General features: G+C 37.3%; 2 protein-coding genes across 2 annotated transcripts in view; one reads left to right on the top strand and one right to left on the bottom strand.

Moving 5' to 3' along the window:
- Positions 1 to 24,096, top strand: part of LOC127934968 (ribosome biogenesis protein bop1) — a 72,176-nt gene that overhangs the window by 18,562 nt on the left and 29,518 nt on the right. The window lies entirely within an intron of this gene.
- LOC127934970 (basic helix-loop-helix transcription factor scleraxis-like) lies at positions 11,446 to 17,526 on the bottom strand. The gene is made up of 2 exons (XM_052532562.1): positions 16,516 to 17,526; positions 11,446 to 12,067 (listed from the first exon to the last, which is right to left on the bottom strand). The coding sequence occupies exons 1-2, from the start codon at positions 17,080 to 17,082 to the stop codon at positions 12,029 to 12,031; spliced, it is 606 nt and encodes a 201-aa protein (XP_052388522.1). The 5' UTR covers positions 17,083 to 17,526; the 3' UTR covers positions 11,446 to 12,028.

The following is a 24,096-nucleotide window of genomic DNA, read 5'->3' as shown; positions in this document are numbered from 1 at the left end:
TCGATTAACATTTAGTCAACTATTAAGGGATCAGCCCTATTAGACACTCACAATTTAACAAGATGTTTCTAAGAAATGGTATATGGATAATCAAGTAAATTTGTTGATTCTGTCCAGGAAGTGCTAGTATTGAAATATTTCAAACAATAAAACCATTATTGTTATGTTTACTTAGTAAAAACCAGTAAAGATCTCTCAGCAAAAAAAAAAAAAAAAAAGACACTTTCTTGCTAAAAATAAAAGTATAAACTGTCAATCAGACAAGGTGTGTAGTAGATTACTGAAAAACCTGTTGTGCTCAAAGTTTTGGTTATGTAGAGTTCCTTAAAAAATGTGTGTATCAAATATGATCCAGTAGGCTTTATACAGTTAAAATTAAGTCCTAGAGGTTTCTAGCCACCATTTCCACCAAAACCGTAGACCTTTGACCCCTTCCAGTAACTGTACCTTGTTGGCCCGAGGTGTTTTCTTGCACCATAGTTGTATTGTGTTCTCGAGTTCTTGTTAAAAGCACCATCTACGCCTGTTCTTCATGTATTTTCTATGCTTCTCTTTGTCTTTCCCCCCAGCACGCCATTCGCTTGAGCATTTCAGGGAAGAGAATGATTAATATGTTTTTTGCTTCGGCAGACACGGGCATGGATTTTTACGAAAGCGTCTGTGCTATTAAAACACAAAGAGCGGTTTTGTTCTCCCGGATCTGTTGGATCGAGCCGCTCTTTAGATTTATCAAATTAGACTCAAGTGAATGTGGGTGGTGTTCTGTTGCACATGCAGCAAGGTAAGGGGGGTGGGGGGGGCTTAAGGGCTGTATCCCATTGGGAGCCATTGGTCCCCACACAGACCTCACACCCACGCCGTACCTTCCAGATCAGAGTCAGGCCAATAATTCCTCCCTCTGGCAGGAGTCAAGCAAACGTGTAAGCTATTTGGAGCTGTAAACTGAACGAATGTATTCCTGTGTGTTTTTCAGAGGGGAGACGCAGCTAGAGCAGAAGATTGTGCAATATCTTAGGTTTTATCCTAGATATCCAATTCCCAATTTTCAAACAATTTCATTAAGTTTCTAATAAAAAAAAAAAAAAGACACAAAAATGTAAACCGAACTCATCAAATGAATGCTCGCAATTTAAAATGTTTAGTTAAATCAATACATTTTAACTGCATTTATTTGTTGTAATGTGTACCTGAATAATTTTTATATAGAACAGGAAGTGATAGGAATATTAAAATGTGATTAAAGAAAACTTGCATAAGCACCAGAGCTAAATAAGTTTGTAAACATGTGCTTATTACATGTTGTGATTAACTTTGTGAAGCTGCTAGTTTAATGTTATGTTTTTATCTTAGCAATAAAAAGCTAAACTTCAAGAAAATTAAGTTGTAAATAAGAGATTTTTTCAAAATTGACTTTTTTCAAAATTGACTTCAGAATTTACTTGCTGTTTCTGTAATTGTATGTGCAATTTACTGACAGTTTATGAATGAAAAACCTACACCAAATTTAAGTCTAAAAAGCTGTTTTTATCAAAATGTTTGAGAAATTTTAGGCCCAAATCATGGCAGAGCAATAGTGCTGCAACGACGCGTCGACTATAAAAATACGTGGACGTGCGTGAAATGCGTCGACGCATCACACTGTTTGTTTACATTTTGCGTAATGGAATACTGGGAATGGAGAAAGTTGCATTCTATCACAAAAACAGAGACCACTGTTATCAAAAGTATGGGAATACTTTAAACAGGACAAATAAAATGTTCCCTTTGCAAAAACGATATGGTGTACCACGGCAGCACAACTGCGATGCGCAAGCACCTCAGAGGAAAACATCTTGGCGCTCTCCGGTGTTACGGTTTAACTGGTTACCGTGTGATCTGGTCACCAACTTCCTGGTTCAGGTCTGATATTCTTGCGCTTGCGGCATTCTGAAAAGTTTAGATGTTTTTAACTCGATGCGGTGCTTATCGCGCGTCTACATTGGAAAGAACGAACTTGAGCGCTCAAAAGACGTGATATGTGAACGGCCCCTTAAAAGACAGCGCGCCGCGAGACAACAGTCTCGACAACAGTCTCGACAACAGTCACAAACCACCGAGCTACCCCGAATCAGCTCCAGATCTCTGGAAACCATACTAAACCATAGCAGAACCCTGACTACATTTTATGGTTTGTGTACATTTTATGACGTCTCAGACAACTGTAAATTTATGGCTACTGTGGTTTAATTATAAACGCTATCATAAACTCATATTTACCATAGTAAAATAATTTTCTTTGCCACTTATTATTTTATACTGTAAAAACTTCAACCACATTGGTTGAAAATGAATAAAGGTTAAAATATTATATTAGAAGTTATCCAAAGGATTCATTAGCTAATTTAAAAAAAGAACATTGGATTAATTATTTATTGTAATAAAAATAATCGTTATATTAGTCGACTAATCGAAAAAATTATCGTTAGATTAGTCGACAGAAAAAATAATCATTAGTTGCAGCTCTACAGTGCAACCATTTGATTGGCGTGAGTGTGAGGAAATGATGGCAATTTTCATCTTTGGGTGAACTATCCCTTTAAGGTCACAGTCTTATACATTGTACATTGTACACGTCTTTGTCATTTCCTCAGTTTTTAACTGATTTTTTTTTTTACTGCCACAGTGACACGAGAATGCCAGTTAAGTGTTTGCAAATGCACCATTTGCGTAGAGGACACTACAGGGTTGTGAATTGTCAGAGAATAGACGAAAATGATATTGATCAGCAAACACTCAGCACTCGTCCAGGCTTTTGTCCAAAGGGATGGATTGAAAAGTCTTGGTTGTCGTCTAAGTATGAAGTGATTTCCAAACTCTTCCTGTCTGAGAACACAAAGGTCTTCTTTCAGCCCAGCGCACTCCGCTGAAATCAATAGGCTGATAAAATTGACAGATCGCCGGTAAATTATGCGGAATCTTGGCTTGACACACCATTGTCAGCAGGAAATCTCTTTTTAATAGTCTATTTAAGGAGAAGCGGGGATGTGTTTTTCTTAGTCAGGGGGGAATGTTGATCCAGAGGGCCGGGGGTGGGGGGACAGACAGGGAGGAGGTACTCTGGTAAATCGCGTGCTGGTCAGACAGAGCAAACGGGACCCCAGGCTGCGGTCCGTTGGACTCTTGCAGGTGTGTGGAGGTGGGGGGGGTAGAGAGCAGCCAAAGAAGCCACCTGTCGTTCCACAGTTTTTAGGACTTCCTTTTCATCCGGTCTTCAGCACAACTCCCAGTTGGGCCAGCATGCATCCTGCCAAAATGCCTGATTGAAACCAACTGCCAGCGGGGGCTGCCTCAGGAACACAAGGCGAGGACATGAGTGGAGATATGGAGAATGACGTGCACTGGCTGTTTACCTCAAATACAGGAAGGAGATGATCCTCAAAATCCCACAACTCCCCCATCCTAAAACCTAGTTAGCTCCCTATTGTGTACTTCCTACACCCGGACAGCATCCTAAATGAAACATCGTAAGTGATTGATTTGGAGTGCTCAACGTAGGCAGAACCTTCTGTTACATACAAATAGTGATTCACACAAAAGAAATTGAATCGAAATATTTCTTTCTAAAGTTACTTTCTGTGGTGTTTATTCAGTGCAGTGAATTCAGCCAGAATTCATGTGCAATGATTTAGCGATTAATCAATCAGCATTTCATGTAATTAAAACTATTTAAAATAGCTTTACAGCCCTATATTTTATGTTCAGTTTGTGGAAAAAAGTTCAGTTAGAAGGTAACACCCAGCTTCATTTAGACGTTAGAAGCTCAGATATGAAGGCCTGTGAAAAGGTTCATATGGAATCATACAGTTGAGTTTGTGGAAAAAACATTTATAGTGCTTAAATATTGTTTTGCCTTTTACTGCATAAGGTAATTCATACAGGGTCAAACTGAAAAGACTTTCATTACAAGATGAATCATTAAACTATTTCAAAATGCACCTGCATTGTTTTTGCATTTTGTGACTTCCAGTCGAAGAAAGTTTTCCAGTCATATATTTTGTGATTAAAGTTTTTGTTTACATATATGTATGTGTGCTGTGTATATAATGTTTATATATAAATACACACATGCATGTATACATTTCATTAAAATAGGTTGTTTATATATAAAATACACTCACCTAAAGGATTATTAGGAACACCATACTAATACTGTGTTTGAACCCCTTTTGCTTTCAGAACTGCCTTAATTCTATGTGGCATTGATTCAACAAGGTGCTTAAAGCATTCTTTCGAAATGTTTGCCCATATTGATAGGATAGCATCTTGCAGTTGATGGAGATTTGTGGGATGAACATCCAGGGCATGAAGCTCCCGTTCCACCACATCCCAAAGATGCTCTATTGGGTTGAGATCTGGTGACTGTGGGGGACTTCTTAATACAGTGAAATCATTGTCATGTTCAAGAAACCAGTCTGAGATGATTTTAGCTTTGTGACATGGTGCATTATCCTGCTGGAAGTAGCCATCAGAGGATGGGTACATGGTGGTCATAAAGGGATGGACATGGTCAGAAACAATGCTCAGGTAGGCTGTGGCATTTAAACTATGCCCAATTGGCACTAAGGGGCCTAAAGTGGGCCAAGAAAACATCCCCCACACCATTACACCACCACCTCCAGCCTGCACAGTGGTAACAAGGCATGATGGATCCATGTTCTGACTCTACCATCTGAATGTCTCAACAGAAAATCGAGACTCATCAGACCAGGCAACATTTTTCCAGTCTTCAACCGTCCGATTTTGGTGAGCTTGTGCAAACTGTAGCCTTTTTTTCCTATTTGTAGTGGAGATGAGTGGTACCCGGTGGGTTCTTCTGCTGTTGTAGCCCATCCGCCTCAAGGTTGTGCGTGTTGTGGCTTCACAAATGCTTTGCTGCTTACCTCAGTTGTGATGAGTGGTTATTTATTTACAGGTTTTCCACATACTGGATGTTTTTCCATTTTCACACCATTCTTTGTAAACCCTAGAAATGGTTGTGCGTGAAAATCCCAGTAACTGAGGAGATTGTGAAATACTCAGACCGGCCCGTCTGGCACCAACAACCACGCCACGCTCAAAGTTGCTTAAATCACCTTTTTTCCCATTCTGACATTCAGTTTGCAGTTCAGGAGATTGTCTTGACCGGGACCACACCCCTAAATGCATTGAAGAAACTGCAATGTGATTGGTTGATTTAGATGATTGCATTAATGAGAAATTGAACAGGTTTTCCTAATAATCCTTTTATGTGAGTGTATATCTTTAATATAGTTTACATTAATATAAATATAGACATACATGTAAATATTTTACAATTATGTATACTTAATAAATATACACAGAACACATACGTATGCAAAAAAAATATATTTTGGTTGTTTTGGTGGTGTTGTGGTAGAAATAGTCGAATGCATTATATAATTCATTTCAGAGTTTGTACAACCTTTTGAGAGAGAAATTCAAACACTTTTCATTTCATTTCTAGCACTTTAACCCTTAATCAGTCTTTGGGGTCCAGCTGACCCCCCTGAGATATTCCTTCACTTTTAAAAAGTATTCCCTTCATCTCAGGGGCATGACACTCTGTGACTTTTCCTTATTAATCTATCTAAACACTTTTGCTTTTGTTTCATTTGTCAAAAAAAAAAAGTAAACCCAGTATAAATCTGAAATGTTTTTTTTTTTCTTATGATGGCAAAGCTGAATTTTAGTTTTCAGTGTCACATCATCCTTCAGAAATCATTCTAAATCATTGTAAAACATTGGTAGTCGTAATGTTTCCAAACTTTTGACAGTGTGTATTATTTTATTCATATCGATATGTGTAATCATAACTTTTAAAGAAAAAAAAATCACTTTTTTCAGAAATTACACTTAAATTTTTCCTTTGCAGATGAAAGTCACAGGTTTAAAATGACATGAGGTTTAGTAAATGGTGTTTATTGATATGTTTAGAATGAACTGTCCCTTTAAATGGTGCTTAAAATGCTCCGTGTAGCACACTAGGCTTTGGAACAGAGCTTTTATCTCTTATTTTAGCAGAAACATTTTTTCCACATTGTGTTAAAGGTGCTTGATGCATGATTTTACACAATGAAGGAGGAAAACAACTTAAGGGAAAAAAGAAATATGGCGCATTACCACCTTGGCGTTTAGCGTCTCTCCTCAGGTTCTGACATACAGTAGATGCCCTTAGTCAGACGTTCTCTCGACCTGTCCTCAAATTTTAAAATGAAAATATGCTACTGCAACCATACAGGTATATGGCTTTTCGTGACTTGTTGGACAGCAGAAGGAAAAAATGCTCCCTGGGATGTTTTGGTTAATGATATAAAGGAAAAGTGAAGCACTTTGGTCTCATGGACTTGATTCGATGGCTTTCTCTTCTGTTATACGACTAGACTCGTCATATAGAAAAGCTTCAGGGCCTCATTAGATATTTAATTTTCAATAAATAATGACTTTCTCTGAATGATGTACCGGATGCTCTGAGGCCAGGTGGGAAACCCATTTGAAATCTACGTTGCCAGAATGCAAACTTTCCACGTGTGTCCTCCAAGGTTAAAGCCCCATGTGTGAAGATCTGCAGATTATTTATCAGGGTGGTGTGGTGTTTTTTTTTTTTGCCATAGGTAATGAGCGCTTGACCTTTAGACAACCTTTTGTGGTTTTGCTGTTTTAGAAATAATAATGGGATTTATTTTTATGGCCTTTGGTTCTGTATAAGAAGTCGGAAATAAAAAATGGGGTCTAAACTACAGGTCTGTCAGGTGAGGCGATCTGTTCCTTCCAGCCTACTGCATGGCACTGTCTTCATTGGGTTAGGAGGATGGGACGGGACGGGACGGGACAGCAGCGCTCTGATGTTGAACAGATGAGAATCGGGCCTGTGCAGCTGTCATCTGTTAGCCATCCTCCAGACGGTCCCGGGGGACCTGGGGGAGGCTGGACTATTACCCCCACGTCCAGCCTTCATGGAAAGAACTGCGTATGCTCTGGTCATTGGCCTGCTCTGTTTTGAAACCGTTTAGGCCAGTAATGAGGGGGACAATGTGTTTTCAGGATTCGTTTGCGGTTGCTTCCAATTTGTAACTTGACATTGGTGAGTGTGGTGTAGAGTAGATATCTATGCTTATTTGAAGTGAATAGCATTATGAGTTTAGCATCTCTTGTTTACTGTATAAAAGTGGCCCATTTCATGGTATTAAACTTGCTGTAATTAAATATCAGCATGATTAATAGAAAAAAAATACTTGTGTACATATAGATATAGATATAGAGATATAGATATAGATAGATTCTTTGGATACGGGGTTGTGCAGAGATGATTCAGACACTTCTTAGCAGATTAATCAACTGATATCTAATCATTTTGAGATTGTTGTATTGGCTCATAAGGGTGTCTGTTTGGGAACAGAGTTGATGGTTCCCCTTGTGTCCTTTCCAAAATATACAGACCGTCTCGCCAATGAATAAACAGTTTTGGTTTTCAACTTTTTTCCCCTGAATTGAGTAAATGGTGTAGAATGCATTTCTTCTTCACGCTTCACACTGTGTAATTCACATTTACTGCCATGTATATAACATTATTGATTATAACATTGATTTATGACATTCATGTATTAATTTAATTGATCACATTTCATTTCTAAAATATAATATATATATATATATATATATATATATATATATATATATATATATATATATATATATATATATATATATATATATATATATATATATATATAAATATAATATTTCCAAATATAATTGTTCAGGTTATATATCTTTTCCATTTAGTCCCAGTTTTATTCTACAGTCTATGACATTTGGAGCTCTAGTATATAGCATAATAGCATTTTTTATGAGCACCTTTATGGTTGCTTTTCTTTTTTCCTAGATCAGACATTATATGTGAATGCATTGTCATTCCTGAATCTTCCTTTGTTATTGTTATTCTTCTGTATGAGTGTTGATGTCTGTAGTAGCTGGATGTGAGGTGACTGGGTTCATGTGTGTCGATATGGAGCTGTTCTGTGAGATATGAGGAGATGACAGAATGACAGACCGGGGTGAACAGGGGGGTAAGACTCAGCGGGATGCTGCCCTAATGCCTTGCTTTTGGTCTTGCGTACCTCCACAGCCCCATCAGTAAGGATCATGTACCGCTTCATTGACACCAGAATAGTTTGATTTACTTATAAACTAAAGACAATCAATAATATAGTTGAAAACAATATGCTCTCAGCTCCCCAGTTAATGACAAACCAGAGTTTCTATGTCTCATTGTGACTTTTTGCCATTCTTGCATGAATGATGGAGGTTAATTACATATTTATAAATGAAATCCAGATGGGGCATTTAACAAAAGTAAAGTAATTAACTGTTTTTGCAGTGGTCGAATTGAAATATCACTGAAGCTCAGTATGAAATATCACCCGTCAGAAGCTCTTCTGTGTATATGCATTTTTTTTCTTAAGAAGCAGCTAAATGTTTGAGACATTTACTACGAAAGCAATCATAAGATTAATTGCAATTATTATGATATTAAGCTCATGTCAAAAGATTAAAATAAAGCTTTCTCTCTTGTTTTTTTGTTTTGTTTTGTTTTTTATTAGTTTAACAGAGTCTTGGTGTAGTTACCTGAGAGGAGAGATGAAGTGACTTTAGTTTGGTGAGTAGGTGTGGAGGTTGTTGAGGGTGATATGTGAAACGAGACGCAAAAAACCAAGACAAAATTTGTCCGAGATGTCAGGGGTGGACACTTCCAGGACCGCTGCCAAAGGCTTTACCTGTGAATCCCATCTGTGCCACCACACGGAACAGCTGTCTGTCTGACAGGCCTCACTTCCTGTGTCGTTCACCTCCGTTCGGTCATCTGTTTCAGCTCTCACTTCCTCCTGTCCTCTGATTTGAGCAACCATTGTAACAAGCATTGAAACTTCTTTGCTATTTTTGTAAGTTAATGATTAATGGAGGTAATGACAAGGATTTTATATATTTAAAGAGAGAGAGCTGAATGTATGCAGGTAGATTTAAAATAAGGCAAAACAATAAAAAATCCTAAATATTCCTTAGGTCAATTCACGCCCTCAACCAGGATTCTCACTGTCTTTGTAAAATCCTTATAATTCCATGGGCATTTTTATAATGAATATATATATAGGACAGACCAAAATTTTGGAAACATTACTATTTTTTATGTTTTTGAAAGAAGTTTCTTCTGCTCATCAAGCCTGCATTTATTTGATCAAAAATACAGAAAAAAAAAATTAATATTGTGAAATGTTATTACAATTTAAAATAATTGTTTTTAAATGTATTATACCTTAAATTATCATTTATTTCTGCGATGCAAAGCTGAATTTTTAGGATCATTATCAAATGATACTTTAGAAATTATTCTAATATGATGATTCATTTCATTGGAAACAGTTCTGCTGCTTAATATTTTTTCAGAACATGTGATACTTTTTTAGGATACTTTGATGAATAAAAGTAAAAAAAAAAAAAAAGAAGCTATGTTTTTAAAATATTAATATTTTGTAATAACAATATACACTACTGGTCAGTAATTTGGGGTCAGTAATTTTCTTTTCTTTTTTTGTTTTTATAAAATCAATACTTTTATTCAGCAAGGATGTTAAATTGATAAAAAGTGATAGTAAAGAAAATATATTATTAGAATATATATTAGATTTTTTTTTATTTTGAATAAATGCAATTCTTTTTAACCTTTTATTCATCAAATATATTAGACAGCAGAACTGTTTCCAACACTCATAATAAATCAGTTCTCTCATAATAAATCAAAATGATTTCTAAATGATCATGTGATAGACTGGATGTTACATGTGACACTGAAGGCTGGAGTAATGATACTTCAGCTTTGCATCACAGGAATAAATTATTTTTAAGTATATTCAAATAGAAAACTATTATTTTAAGTTGTAATAATATTTCACAATATTACTGTTTTTTCTGTATTTTTGATCAAATAAATGCAGGCTTGATGAGCAGAAGAAACTTCTTTCAAAAACTTATTTCAAAAACATAAAAAATAATGTTTCCAAACTTTTGGTCTGTGTGTGTATATATGTGTGTGTGTGTGTGTGTGTGTGTGTATATATATATATATATATATATATATATATATATATATATATATATATATATTTTACTTATTTATAAGCTCTAAAATCTTTTATATGGAGAAATTGTGAGCATTAGGCTGTCATCGTTAACGCATGTGATTAATTCTATGGTCCTTAACGCATTAAAATAATTTAACGCAATTAAAAGTTTTGGTGGATATAGACTGCGGTCAAGTTAAAGACAATTGCGGTGGCATATAGCATACAGTAAGCACGCTTGACTCTGATATAATAACGCATTTATGAGTGTTAATCGCACATTGTATTTATGCACATGAACAGAAATTCCCATACATTTCCATTGTTTCCACTCACTTTCACAATAATGTTTTGATTTGTCATGTTTGTTACTGTGTTTAGTTATACAGAATGGATCCGTGCACTGTAGTAGATATACTGTATGCAGTCAGCAGGCAGTTGGTTGAGTTTGAAATCGCAACTTGGCTTCTCTAAAATGTAAAAAAGCTATTTGCTGTTGCAATGTACACATACTAAAAAAATCTGATATTATTTTTCTTTTATATGTGCTTATATGGGCTCCTTATATAATTTGGTCCTTTGGTGTCCTTTTGGAGTTTCTAACTGTACTTTTTTGGAAAGACATCTAAATTTATCTTGGAAGAAAAGCCTGCAGAAAATTTAGATTTTTGTGAGTATCACCCTTCAGTCTTTTGGTTTGCTTTGCTGGATGTAGCAAATGATGAGAAAAAAAAATAATTTCATGAAGTGTGTGATTAATCGTGATTAATTACAGAAAAAGGTTTGTGATTAAAAAAATTAACTTGATTGACAGCCCTATATATATAAAATTTACTTATCCAGTTCATCTAGAGTCCGAAATTTTGAGAATCAGTGCAATAGATCATAAACAGCTGTTCTTGCCAGTTTTAGTCGATAACATTGAATAAACCCGAAGTGTCTGAGTTTGTGAAACATAAGACTATGTAAGTGTCTCTAGATGTGTTTGCATTTCTTAACCTAATTAAACACAGAAAGAGAATGTGAAATTAAATATTTAGGCTTCAAGAACTCGTGATGAGAGATGATCTACTGAGATGATAAAATGAAAGCATTGATCTTTATCTGGAGGGACTGTTTTTGTAGCTGTTTTGAGGTTTTGGCCAAATTACAGTAGAGCTGGATAACAAAGATATCCAAATGTCTGTGTGACATGATATTGAGTCATACTAGAAATAAAATAAAAATAGGTTTTCACTCTTTGTTCAGTATTTTTTTTTTTTTAATTTAAAACAATGAAGAATATAAGTAATTTGCCATTTTATACACATACAGTATACTGCATTTATTGAATTTGTTGCATTTTCATAGTCAGGCTAAGTGTCTTTTGTGTTTTTGTAAGAAAGAACATGCCACATGTCAGTTTGCATCTATTCATGTCTTCAGTCAGCACTGTCCCATGGTCCTCATTGATTTTGAAAATAGGAAGATGTTCCATCATTGTTTTGATTTGTAAAGCTGGGCTCCGTACGCTGTGTCTACTGGAGAAGTTATGTGATCATTTGCAGCCTTGTGAATGCAGTCCTCTTATTGAGATTCTTTGGTGAGAATAGCATTACCTAAACTCCCTGTGGTCGATGATAAGCATTTGGTTTAGCTTGGTGTAGTCTGTGGCGGGATGTTCAGCTCTTGAGTAATCAAGTCGCTGCAGTCTGGTCTTTTTCCAGTCATATGTGTTTTTTTTTTCCTCCAACAAAATGCTCCAGTCCAATGGCAGTTTACAAATAATTAAATATGAATTGATATTTGCATATATACACCACAACATTGCATTTTGCAGTCATCAGCTTTTGTACATTGGTGATGATATTTTGTAAATCCATTCACGTCGTGGCTTAACTCCTCAAGGCTGATTTTCTCTCTCTGTCTTTACTCTGAAATGAAAGAAAATAATTGATTAGTTATGAACAATGTCAGGTCCAACTATTTGTTGTTGTTGTTCTTTTTAATTCATTTTTTTAAATTTGTATTTATTTATTTACATTAATATATTGTATTTATTAATGTTTTAAAATTGTTTGATATCCATTTATTTTCACATAAATGTATTAAAATGTAGTTACATTTTTACATTGAAGTCTATTTGTTTAGGTAATTTTTACAAGTTTATTGATTTTCAGTTTTGAAGGAGTTTTTGACTCTTGATGATTCATGTTGCTGTTTGGCATTAATGCGCCTGCTGTTTTTCTCCTATCACCTTTCCATTTGTGGTAGCACACACACACGTGGCTGACATTTCCCAGTTTGCTTTGCTTAGAACAGGAGCAGATGGAATGCCATCGTTCCTGCGGCCCCCGTCTGATGTAGGAGGAGTTCCTAGTCAAAACACTCAACCTTAACTGATGAAGTCAGACAGAATCCCATTTGAAAATAACCCTGACCCTCAACGTTTTCCTTTCTTCCCTTTTTTTTTTTTTTCCCCTCACTCCTATTTTCTCCAGCCCCTCCTCTAAGTTCAGTGCCACTTTAAAGTCAGCAGCGCTCTTACTCCAGGGATCACTTATGGGCAAACTAATAGGATTTTGCCTACATTTGCTTTTCATATCCTGTCTAACTCACCGTAGAGAAATTATTATTGCTGGAGCTTATGTCCAAATGCCCAGATTGATCGTACGCTCCCCTTGGTCTGAAGTCCTTTTATAAACACATTATTTCCAAGTACTTTGAGACAGGAAACAAATCACAGCAAATTCTCAAATATCTTTATATCAATAAATTAATGATCACCTCCTTTTTTTTTCCCTTTCAAGCAGCTACGGTTCTCTTAACACAAATATTTGGCTTCACCTTAGGGTTGACGTTTAACGTTGACAGCTTTCTAAAGATCACAACGAGACGATGTGTGTGCATGCATGGGTTTAGACGTGTAACTTTAGCCTCTGGTGGTGACAGGATGGGTAGATTATTAAAACCAGTCTTGTGTTTGAGCTAATCCCAATATATGAGTTTTGCACCCTTTTAATGCACCACATACACTCTTTTGATTGTTTTCATAGTGTTCAGGAGTATTTGCACAGACCATTTCGCCACTGCCTTCAAGCGTAAATGCTAGTTTTCCTTCGTTTATGGTTATGAAGCGTACCGCCCCACCTGTGGTAAAGGATGACCCAATTCCAGCCCAACTTGAATTCATGTGGCTTCACTTTCCAGAAGGTATGGAAGTATTCACATTTGGCGGTTTTATAAGATCCCACTTTTGGCCAAATCTTTCAGGACGAATTCGAATGAAATGGCAGTTTACGGAGGGAAAAATGTTGGCTCTTTAATGCGCAGTGCTAACACTTCAAATAATTTCATATTGTGTCAAATGTTCGGGCTCCCGTTAGAGAAAGTCTCTAAACTCTTCCATATGCTTGTAATGAGAGAAGTCTCGATAATTATGCAGAAAATATGACCTACGTTACATTTTATTCAGTTACCATCTGAGCAGATGCCATAAATGAAAGGAAGACATCGCATTTGCCTCAAAGACTTTTTCTGAGTAATCCAGTCTGGTTATGCAATCTATCCAAACCTATGCCTTCACCTGCAAGAAACCAAACGTCCGCCACTAATGAATAGTGTGGTTTAGCCAGATGGACAGAGGAAGATGGTGTCAAAACACAAAAATAGTGGTAATTTCTCGCTCTGTCATTTGTGGTACATCCATGTGGATATAGTGATGTAGAAAATAGTAGTTACCGAGTGAGTGAGTGTGAGTGTGAATGTACAAACATCAAGAAGCAGTCCAAGATAAAAAAATAAATACATATAAACCCGCCAGATGCATCAGAAGCTGGAAAATGTTTAGGGTAAAATCAATCATTTTTATATAGACACAAATCTGTTTGAGTCTTGAATGTCTTAACAGGCAAAAGTAGCAGTTTTGTGCCGCTCGACTGTCTGCGTTTGATTTAAATGTCCATTTCGCTCTTTCGCTGGAGAATCTCGAAGCAGCTGTCTGTTTTGTGTCAGATTACAGACGCTTTGGCAAAAACCCGAACATTTGAATTCAGTTATACCTCCATGTCTTCCCCCCTGGTTTGTGTGTTCTTTATTTCGTCGTTCTCTTTCTTTAGAAACAATAAAGCTGCGCGTCTTGGCTGAGTGATATTTTCACGGCGTAATGAGCACTAAATAGGGGTAAAAGAGAGGAGTGTGGTTTTGGAGCGCACAGACCCACTTCTGAAAGCGCACTACAAAGGCTAGGCATGGTCTGTTTCAAATCTCTGCCTGCCACTGGAATCCCGAAGACATGGGCGTATTTCTCGATTGGGCTTATAAAGATCTATCATTTCGTTTAGTACGGATTAAGGTTACGGCCTGAAATGGGAGTGTTAGCCTTTGGCCTGTTGTTGTTTCTAGCTTTGTGGTTTCTGGGTTGTTTCTATGTGATTTTCAACAACAAACAGTTTAGCAAATAAAACCTTTAAGTTGCCAGTTATAAATTTGCATTATAAGGAGCTCTTGTTTATTGTACGTTTGTTTCAGTCTTTTTGGTTTGTACAGTATTGAACGTCTAGGAATTAGACTTAAATACTTAAAGATGCTTAATCAGTTGCTAATTTGTGCTTGACTGATATCTACAGAACAATAGTGGATGATGTCTAATTTATTAATATTTTACCAATTTACCTGTCTGTGTACATGAATTGGACACACAGACTTGTTGACATTTCATTAAAGCAGTTATTTTGATGTAGAAAATAGCACATAAATAGCAGCCAATTAGATCTGTCTGGCTTTTTAAACGTTTAATTAGTTTTTGGGATTTACAAGAAACTATATTTTTGTATTTAGTGTTTTTATTGCAAGATAAATCCATAAAAATCTTAATTTAATGGTCTTAATGCCCTCATCTTAAAGTGCAAAGACCGCTGTGTTACTTTCAGAAATCTCTGCAAATCGTGCTCTGAAAGATTTATGAAGGTCCGAGCAAGTTGCATGTCATGCTTGACAAGGATACTAATTGGGCAATGAGGAAGCGACTAAGAACAACACAGGATGTGAGAGTGAAACGCTGAGGTTGGTGCATAGCTACTTGGGGGAAAATACCCAACAGCAGATGTTCCCTAGATTCTCGTGGTCTGATATATAGATCATGGACCATTAGCATTTGTTTGTTTATGCCTCCTATTTGCTCATTTGTTATAAATGGCCCAAACTAGGTTAGTTGTAATTCACCCGTTTGGTGCAGAGTATACACGGTGGAATCAGATGCCATCTATTATTGTTTATTTCCTTTGTTACAGACTTTAAAAGATCCAGAAAAAGAAAATGTAGCTCAACGGCTTCTGGAAGCACTTCAGGTTTTTGAGGATTAAACACACATTGCGGTTGTGAGATACCCTGACTAAAAATGCTCTTGTGTCATGGCGGAGTGTAATTGTCTTGAGTGTGTGTGTTATATTTCAACCTCAGACAGTTCTTCGCCACGCAAGTTTAAATTACAGTTTTCCCCTGTTTTTGGTTTGGTGTCATTGTATTCCTCACAGCCAAAGCGTGATTTATGGTTTTATTTTTAATGTGCTGCGGAGTTGGCTCCACGGGCCAAGGTCAGCACAGTCACGCTCACCGGGGGAAGAGATGGATGATGTGTTTGTATATTACCTGACAGTCTCTTTGTTGATTGGATATTTTCCGTTGGGCTACATTTAATCCGATCTTTCACTGCATCTGTCTATGAGGTCATGGTAGCAGCGCACTCTGTAACAGAGATATCGCTCTTGATGGAAAAGGACATGTGGATGAAGTCATAACTCAGCTTCAGAGCACCTAGGACTGTTTTCAGTGTTAAATGTTATCTCGGGAAGGCTGAGAATTACGACGCAGATTCACTAAAAGGTGTAGTTGGCCGGTGTAGAAGACTGAACACTGTCTGAAATCACTAGTTGATTATTACTTAGAAAGCATATACTAAATTATGCCTTATCTGCTTTCTGTTATCTCAAAAGTTTTGGCTGTGTCAGATCTAGAAGTTAGGAATACGGTTTGTGTATATCAACTGCTTTGTTGTGGCTCATATTACAGAAATGCTTTGTAGAAAGGAACAAACCCTTAAACTACTTGTTTGAACGGTACTCTACAAATAAACAAAGTTACTCTACAAGTTTACTTTGATAGAATTTAATGCAACCCAACTGTATCCTGACTAACTTTGCCTCAAGTCATTGCCCTCAGTGACCTTACTAGCAGAGAATGATTCAGCCCTGCTTTTATCCCTCCCCGAGGTTCAGCCGTATTTCACACCTCTGTCTGTGTTTCTACAGCTTGTTTGTGGACTTGAACACGTCCAGATCATTGCACAATCTTAACAGAGAACACCTGCTTAAGTCTCACTCACCATTTTCCTCTGATTGCTGAGGCAAAATGTGCAGATCTGTTTGGGCTGCGAGTTCTCCGAGTCCCGACTAGGCGAGCCATGGTGGTGGTAGTAGTTTGAGGTTGAAGGCCCTCCGCTGTGGCACGGCTGTCCATCCCCACAAGCTTCACCCACAAGGAGCACGTTTCCAAGGTGGGAGATGTAACTGGACGCCAACCGCAAGGTCTCGATCTTGGACAGCTTCCGGTCAGCAGGCTCTGTTGGGATGAGAGTCCTTAACGCGGTGAAGGCCGTGTTGACACTGTTGGTGCGATCCCGCTCCCGTGCGTTGGCTGCATTGCGTGGACGGCCCTCTGCCACTGGAGCCATTGTCCCGGTGGAGTTAGGTGATGTACTTATCAGCCGTCCTCCACCTACACCAGGTTTCCGCTTTCTTCCAACTTTAAGTTCGTATCCTGAGGCGTCCAAACGAAACGAGCGGTCATCCGAGCCCGAGCTCTCGCTGCCATTTTCGTCATCTTCTGACATCATCGAGATCTCGGAGTACAGGTATCGGCTGGGAGCCGGTCGCACCATCGCGAAAGACATCACTGAAACCTCCGAACCTCTCCACACAGATTTCAAATGTTGCTTGCAAGACTCTAGAGTTCGTAATGCATGGATCTCTGGTTCCGAAGCCAAGTCCTCCACTTGTTTGCTCTCCGGATAGTCCTCTAGTACAGTTGCACTCTGGTATTACATTGCCCTGCTACTAGGAATCATTTGAAATGAGTTTTTCCTTGAAGTCGAGAGTTGGAGAATTGATCCTGAAGGGTTGAGTTTGTTGTTTGTCCTCACTCACATCAAATATGAGCTGAAATCCACGTCTTGCTTCCTCAAACACACATGCACACTCCTCCTCCGGCTCTCTGTCCCTGTGCAGCGCTGGCTCTTCCCCTTGCGCAGAGACCCACGTGTGGTTTCACTGAGTGTTTCAGTATGGTTGTGCTTTATAGGTTGTGGGAGTGTCTGATATGATTCCCCCCTCCCTCTCTCACTCCCTCACTCTCTCTCCCTCTGTCCATCCCTCTCTTTTACTGCTTATGCAAATACCCCAGCTGGCGGCTCAGGCAGGGAGCAAAGTGGTTCTATACAGCTTCAGCTTTTTAACTCCCAGTTAATAATGGCCTTTCTTTTTTCTTCTTCTTCTTGCTTGTTCAACTTTAGTGTTTTGAAATCATTCTTCCTTGCTTTCACACTAATCTCATTTTCCCTCTATTTGCTCACTTTTTTGCTTGAAGTTTATCTTTTCTTTCTTGATGTGAAGTAAAATCAATAAAATGTTATTGATTTTATTTGATCATTATTTGCCTTTTTGCCTGTTTTTCTTTCTTCCTTTTATTGGTTTTAAATCGTTCTTGTTTCTAGTTCTTTTTTCATTCCCTCCATCCTTCTGTTACATCCAGCTACTTTCATACTACATTTACTTTTTCCATCTTTCCTTCCTTCCCTCTCTTCTTCCTTAATTTTCAGTCATTATATCTTGCTTTTTGCTCCTTTTTCTTTCTCCTTCATTCCTTCCTTACTGGTTTTAAATCGTTATTAACTTTTCTTCCTTTTCTCCTCCCCTCAATTCTTATTTTACTAATTTTAAATCATTCTTTCTTAATTTTTTGCTCTTGTTCATATTCTTTTCCATCCTCCTTTTGTATCTCCTTTTTCATTCATTGCTTTCTCCCATTCTTCCCTTACTTAAAAAAAAAAAAATCCTACTTTCTTTGCTTCCATTCTTGTCAACTTGTTTGCTTGAAATCTTTCCTCAGACACCATTTGCCTCTTGTATCTTTATTTTCCTGCTCCCTCTTTTCCCATCCTTCATTTACTATTATACTGCATCCTAGAAGGACTCTCGTTTCAACTGGAGATCTGTAAAATTTGGGTAATTCTTTCACCCATTCTCCCCTCCTCCCACTGAACTCTGTAACCATCACCTCACCTCAGTGGGGGTTTTACAGAGTCCCATGTGTCAGAGTGAAACTTTCTCTGGGCCGGTCCTTTGCTGTGAGTCTGCACTCCCGTGGTTTTTCTTCCGCTCTGAGTCAGTGACTGTCCAGTAGCTTGATGAACTATGTTGTCCGTGAAGATTGTCTTACACTTTAGCGTATTGCTGTTTTGTCTGGCTGGACTGGTTTAGTCACGGGAGGGAAATAGCAACATAACATCATCCAGCGGGACCATAACTCACATCATAGCACCTGTTCCTCTCTTAGTCATTACCACCAATCAGTTTATGATGAAATGAAGATAATCCCCCTGAGAAACAGATTTTGGTCATGTTTTGATTTTGCGAAAAGGATATATTGGATCTTTTTGAGAATAACTTTGAGGAAAGTTATGTGGTCTTGTTTAGCTTAACTATGGAAGTTTGAAAAGGTTGTCTGAACTTATTATATGTTCTGTCGCGCTTTTGTAACTTTAGCCATAAGTCATTAAAAATATTGTTCCCAAAACATATCAATTTAAATTTACTGTTCTTAAAGGTTTCGTTGAGAGAAAATCATACAAGAACAGCATGCTCGTTCTCCAAGTTCAGGACTTTTCTCATCCTAATATCTATCTAAGGAAAGAGGGAGAAGGTAAAAAACTAAATACGTTTCCATACGACGCAACCATTTGATGGATTATAAGTGTACTCCTTGATGTCATTATAATTTCAACGCCTATTTACCCTCTGGAAAATATGAAGATATGAATGGTGGATTGTCATTTTTCTCCCTTCATTTCCTCTAGATTCCATATTTTTGACATTAGCTCAAGACTAGTCTGGCAGCGTAACAATGTGGTTTTCGTACCATTACTTTGCGAATGATGGCTTGAGATGGAGATGATGAAAAAGACGTTTTGAGGACGTGGTAAATCCATATTAATGCCGTCTCATGTTTAGTCTCTTTGAACCGCAGCCTCATTAATAAGCGATGTGAGTTGAAGGCCAGACAGGATATCTGATTTCCGGCGTTTGCTCGAGGTCAAAACCGCAGGAGAGGAGGATCCTCTCAAACACTTACTTTGACTATTTTTTTTTTTCTAATTTTTGGGACATTTTAATTTGTTATTTGTTGTTAATTGTAGTGATATTTTCACGCTAGACTATACAGTCTTTTCCTTTTTAAGGGGAGTTTATTCATTAATTAGTTCCCTGAATGGTCATTTGAAACCCATCGTGTTGGAGAACAGGAACGTAACACTTAACTTAACACTTGATTTCTTTTTAATTTTAAGATGAAAAACGTTCCCGGGTCTGTAGAGGCACGAAGACTTTGAGTTTTATGTTTTCATTAATGAAAATGGTTTTGTTAATGGCTGCTGCAAGTGAAGAGATTTATATTCTTTTGAGTGGGAGAGCATTCTTTAATTTTAATCTTGTGAAGGGAATTTGAACTGGTTTAACTAGCAGCAGTAAATCACTAGTTGAGTTTTTAACACCATTGTATTGAAATAATGTTTTCCGCATGTCGAAACATGTACTATTATCCTGTTCCGAATGGACTTTTCCTCCTTTTTTTCCTGTTTTTAGGGCAATTGGAATATAACCTTAAAGATGTCATTTTTCCTTCTTGAAACCGATTTTGAAGTTGAATGGCTTTACCAGTCACTAGTCAGACATATTCACTGCTCAGACTGAAAAGTATCAGTTGCACGTCTGCAAAGGTTGTGTCTTCATGAAGAGGTGAAAACTTCACTGTTTTGAAGTCTTTGATATTGTTGTATGCTTGCTTCTGATCCCATCATTAGATGAATCATTCTGATGAATCCTTCTTTTGAATTACTTCATTTAGTACGAACAGATTTGCATGGTATTTGTAAAGCACTTACCTAAGAAATTGTTTATGGAGTCAAACTGTGAGGTCAGTTAAATATTGGAATTATAACAATAAAACTATATGAAAATGTAGTGAATTGTGGCTCTTCTATATGAATATATATGTTGGTGAGTTGAATCAGTAAGTATAATTTAAAATCAGCCATCTAAATGAAAAGATTCACTAAAATCTTTTTTTTTTAAATTTAGATTCATGTTGTAAAGCAGTTCCGATACATTCATATATCGATATGAGTTTTGTCTCCAAATTTTATATGAATATTTTAGATCCTTACAATATTGTTATTTATAACATTTAGGAGTCGATGGAATTGTTTTAAAATGTTTTAATAAAAGTCTCGTATGCTCACCAAGACTGCATTTATTTGATTTGAAGCAGCAAAAACAGTAATAATGTAATATTACAAATCAAAATAACTGTTTTCTGTTTGAGTATATTTGAAGATGCAATAGATTGCTATGATGGCAAAGCTGAATTTTCAGCATCATTGCTCCAGTCTTCAGTGTCACACGATTGTTCAGAAATCATTCTAATGTGCTGATTTCCTGCTCTAGAAAATTTTCTTCATAAAATGAAGAATGAAAACTGTTGACCTGAAAAATATGAAAACAATTGAGCTGCTCATTATTATTATTTTTTTGTTTAGAGATTTAACATTTTTAAGATACTTTGATACTTCGACACATCCTCGCTAAATGATTTATTTGAAAAAAAGCATAATGACCCTAAACTTTTGAGTGGTTGTGCATTTATATTTAACTATTCAGATTATTTAAGAAAAACAAAGCAAATCATATATATATATATATATATATATATATATATATATATATATATATATATATATATATATATATATATATATATATTTTTTTTTTTTTTGGTTGTTGTTTTTTTTTAATACATTGTAGGGTGATGGTGAGGAAATTTTCCCACCCGTTAATCAATGTGTGACAACACCAATAATACCGGTATCACTGTGGGGGTGAGGGCATTCCCTTTTTTCCTTGCTTTCCTTCATTTTTAAATAGTTTGTAAAAGCATTGTGCGCATTTTAATTTCACTTTCGAATTAGTCGCAATTCGGTGTCAATTGCTTTAATGCAACAACAGAATACAATGTCAAACTCACTTTAGCTCTAAAATTCTCTTTATTTAAACAGGAGATAAATACAAATAACACATTTCGGCCGAAACATCTGTTATTTGCATTTATCTCCTGTTTAAATAAAGATAATTTATTAGAGTGCAGATCTTGAGTAACATTTAAAATCCAAAATATTGCCAAACAGGAGATTTTGCATTTAGTTTGAAAACTAAATCATCTGCCATCGTTTTGTCTGTCACCTCACTCTTCTTGTCAGTCAGCTCGACTCACTCTCCTCACTGGAGAAATTAAATCAAAGCCTAATGCATTGCGAAATATTGAATCATGACTTGTATTATATCATGAGGTTGTTTTGCAATACCTTCATTGCCTGTTTTTATTAAGTTAAAGTTGTGAAGTTGTGTACCAAAATAATGAGATGTTCTTTTTTTGTTATATTAGTAGATTTAGGGATTTGTTTTTTAAAAGGCACGTTTGTGCTCAGCACCTGTTGGCAAGGTGTTTAGGCCTATATTTAGTAGAAAAGGAAGTGCATTTGTCGTTGTTGGCAATAAAGAAAGATGCTCTTTCAGTGAAGCCTTTATGTCTCTTAGTGTCACAGTCATGACCACAATGACACAGCAATATTTCTTTCCAGACCCCGGCTTTGACCTTTCAGTCATTAAAGCAAAAGCTCACTGCAGCAGTCCGTATATCCCGGGATGAGTCATTACAGGAACTGGGTCACAAGGTGACGACATTCATTAGGGTTGAGCGAGACCACAGCAGAGAAGGAATGTCTCGCAACCTCATAAAGATCGACCTGTGGTAACGAATGACAGCGCTTGTTATCTCACCATCGGACTGCTTAAAGCGGAGAAAAGGCATCCCATCTGACTACCATTAGCTCCCACTGACCTCCTCTGGGGCTCTGTGACACATAAACCAGCAGAAAATGCTTTCTGGGCTCCAATCCTCTCAGGCAGCAGGGTTTTGGATGTTTGGTTGAACACCTGAGGTGCATCGTACTGCGATCGGCCGCTCTGATCCTCTAAGCTTGTGGGTGGATTTGTCTGGATGGGTCCAAAAGATCCCCTGCATTGTTTTCAGATGAGCACAGACAGCTTCATCTCAGCCACATTTGTTCCAGCTCACACACATGCATGCAGGACTTACTGAGATCACCGTGGTAATGACTTCAGTTAATTTATTCAAAAGAGAAGGCGGAGTCATATGAAGGGAACAAATAAAACCAATTAGACTGGCCGAGGCCTTTGTTCTCATTGCTCTTACTGTGACTTTTCCATTGTTAAAGTGCTCCTGTTTTTCTTATTTTTATTATGTGTTTTCTCTCGGGTACATTTACAGTGGTTAAAGCATATAAACAGGCTGAAACTACAGAGACTCTGAGTTGGTTTCTTCCATTGTAATATGAAGGCCGGAAGACCTAATTTAGAGCGATCCATCCACATGTGCATTTTTCACACGTCCATCTACTCGCAAAGCTATTTTTTTTTTTGCCTGCTGTTGGTCAAATTTTTATTTGTTTGTTTATTTTTTTATCATTTTATTTTGAGAGGTTTGGGTTATGAGGTTACTGTAGAAAAGCTTCTTCTGTCATGTTGATTGATTAGGGATTGTACATAATTATTATTTTTATTTTTTTATTACGAATGACTGCATGTACTTAATCACTTTTCTGTCTTTATTTTCTCAAGTGTTTGCTTTTATTGACATTGTAATGTTTTTTTACAACTCAAAATGAAGTGAGCAGCAAATGTGAAAAGTGCTGCGTTTTGGAGAGCACTTTGGTTCCCGCTCAGTTTTTTTATATTCCTTACCCTAGATGCTTGGGTTTGGGTATTATTCCATGATCATTTTCCAATTTAGATTTTTCCAGCAAGCTGTTAGCGGTGGATGTTAGCGGCATCCTAATGGCCTGCGCGCAGCTGCCACTCACCCACATTCGCGCGCACAGGGATGCGGTGCTGCAGACGCATGGCCCTGTTTGGATGGACCTCATGGAAAGTGTAGATGTGGCAGCGTTCCACTGGGAGTTTGAGTTTACTGGGATTATAAATGATCCCATTAGAGGGAAATGCAAACCTGCATTTGTGGGGAGGAGACGCAGGCTGCTCCATCTGCAAATGGCTTGTCGCTCAGTGGCCCGTGCCGAGTGGGTAAGCCGTGGAACCGCTTCCATAAATCCCATCTTAAGCAGTTCTCCTGCCCGGTGCCCATCGAGAACCAGCGTCTCATCGTGTTAAACGCCTTCTTTCAAATCAGCACTGCTGCTGAAAAATATTCCGTGCCAGCATGAACTCATAAATCAAGTTACTTAATGCACCTTAGCACATTATTGAATTTGAAATGGCCACATTTTTAATTTCAAGTTAGATTTCAGAAATTGCCCCTGGAGTACAGATTAATCAATGTTTTAAATTCAGTAGTTTTGAGAAGCTGAGTCATTGCTTCTTAAAGCAAACAGCAGAAATGTTCAGGTGTTTCACCACCGAGGCCCTGCTGATTCACAAATGAGAGCCAGATCTGTACATAATAACCATAAAATGCCTTTTGCAACATTTTGTATTATTTAAAGGGGGGGTGAAATGCTCGTTTTCACTCAATATCCTGTTAATCTTGAGTACCTATAGAG

This window comes from Carassius gibelio, chromosome A19 (genome assembly GCF_023724105.1).
Source record: "Carassius gibelio isolate Cgi1373 ecotype wild population from Czech Republic chromosome A19, carGib1.2-hapl.c, whole genome shotgun sequence".
In the NCBI taxonomy this organism is placed as follows: Eukaryota; Metazoa; Chordata; class Actinopteri; order Cypriniformes; family Cyprinidae; genus Carassius; species Carassius gibelio.
This window is presented reverse-complemented; position numbering and strand designations above follow the sequence as displayed.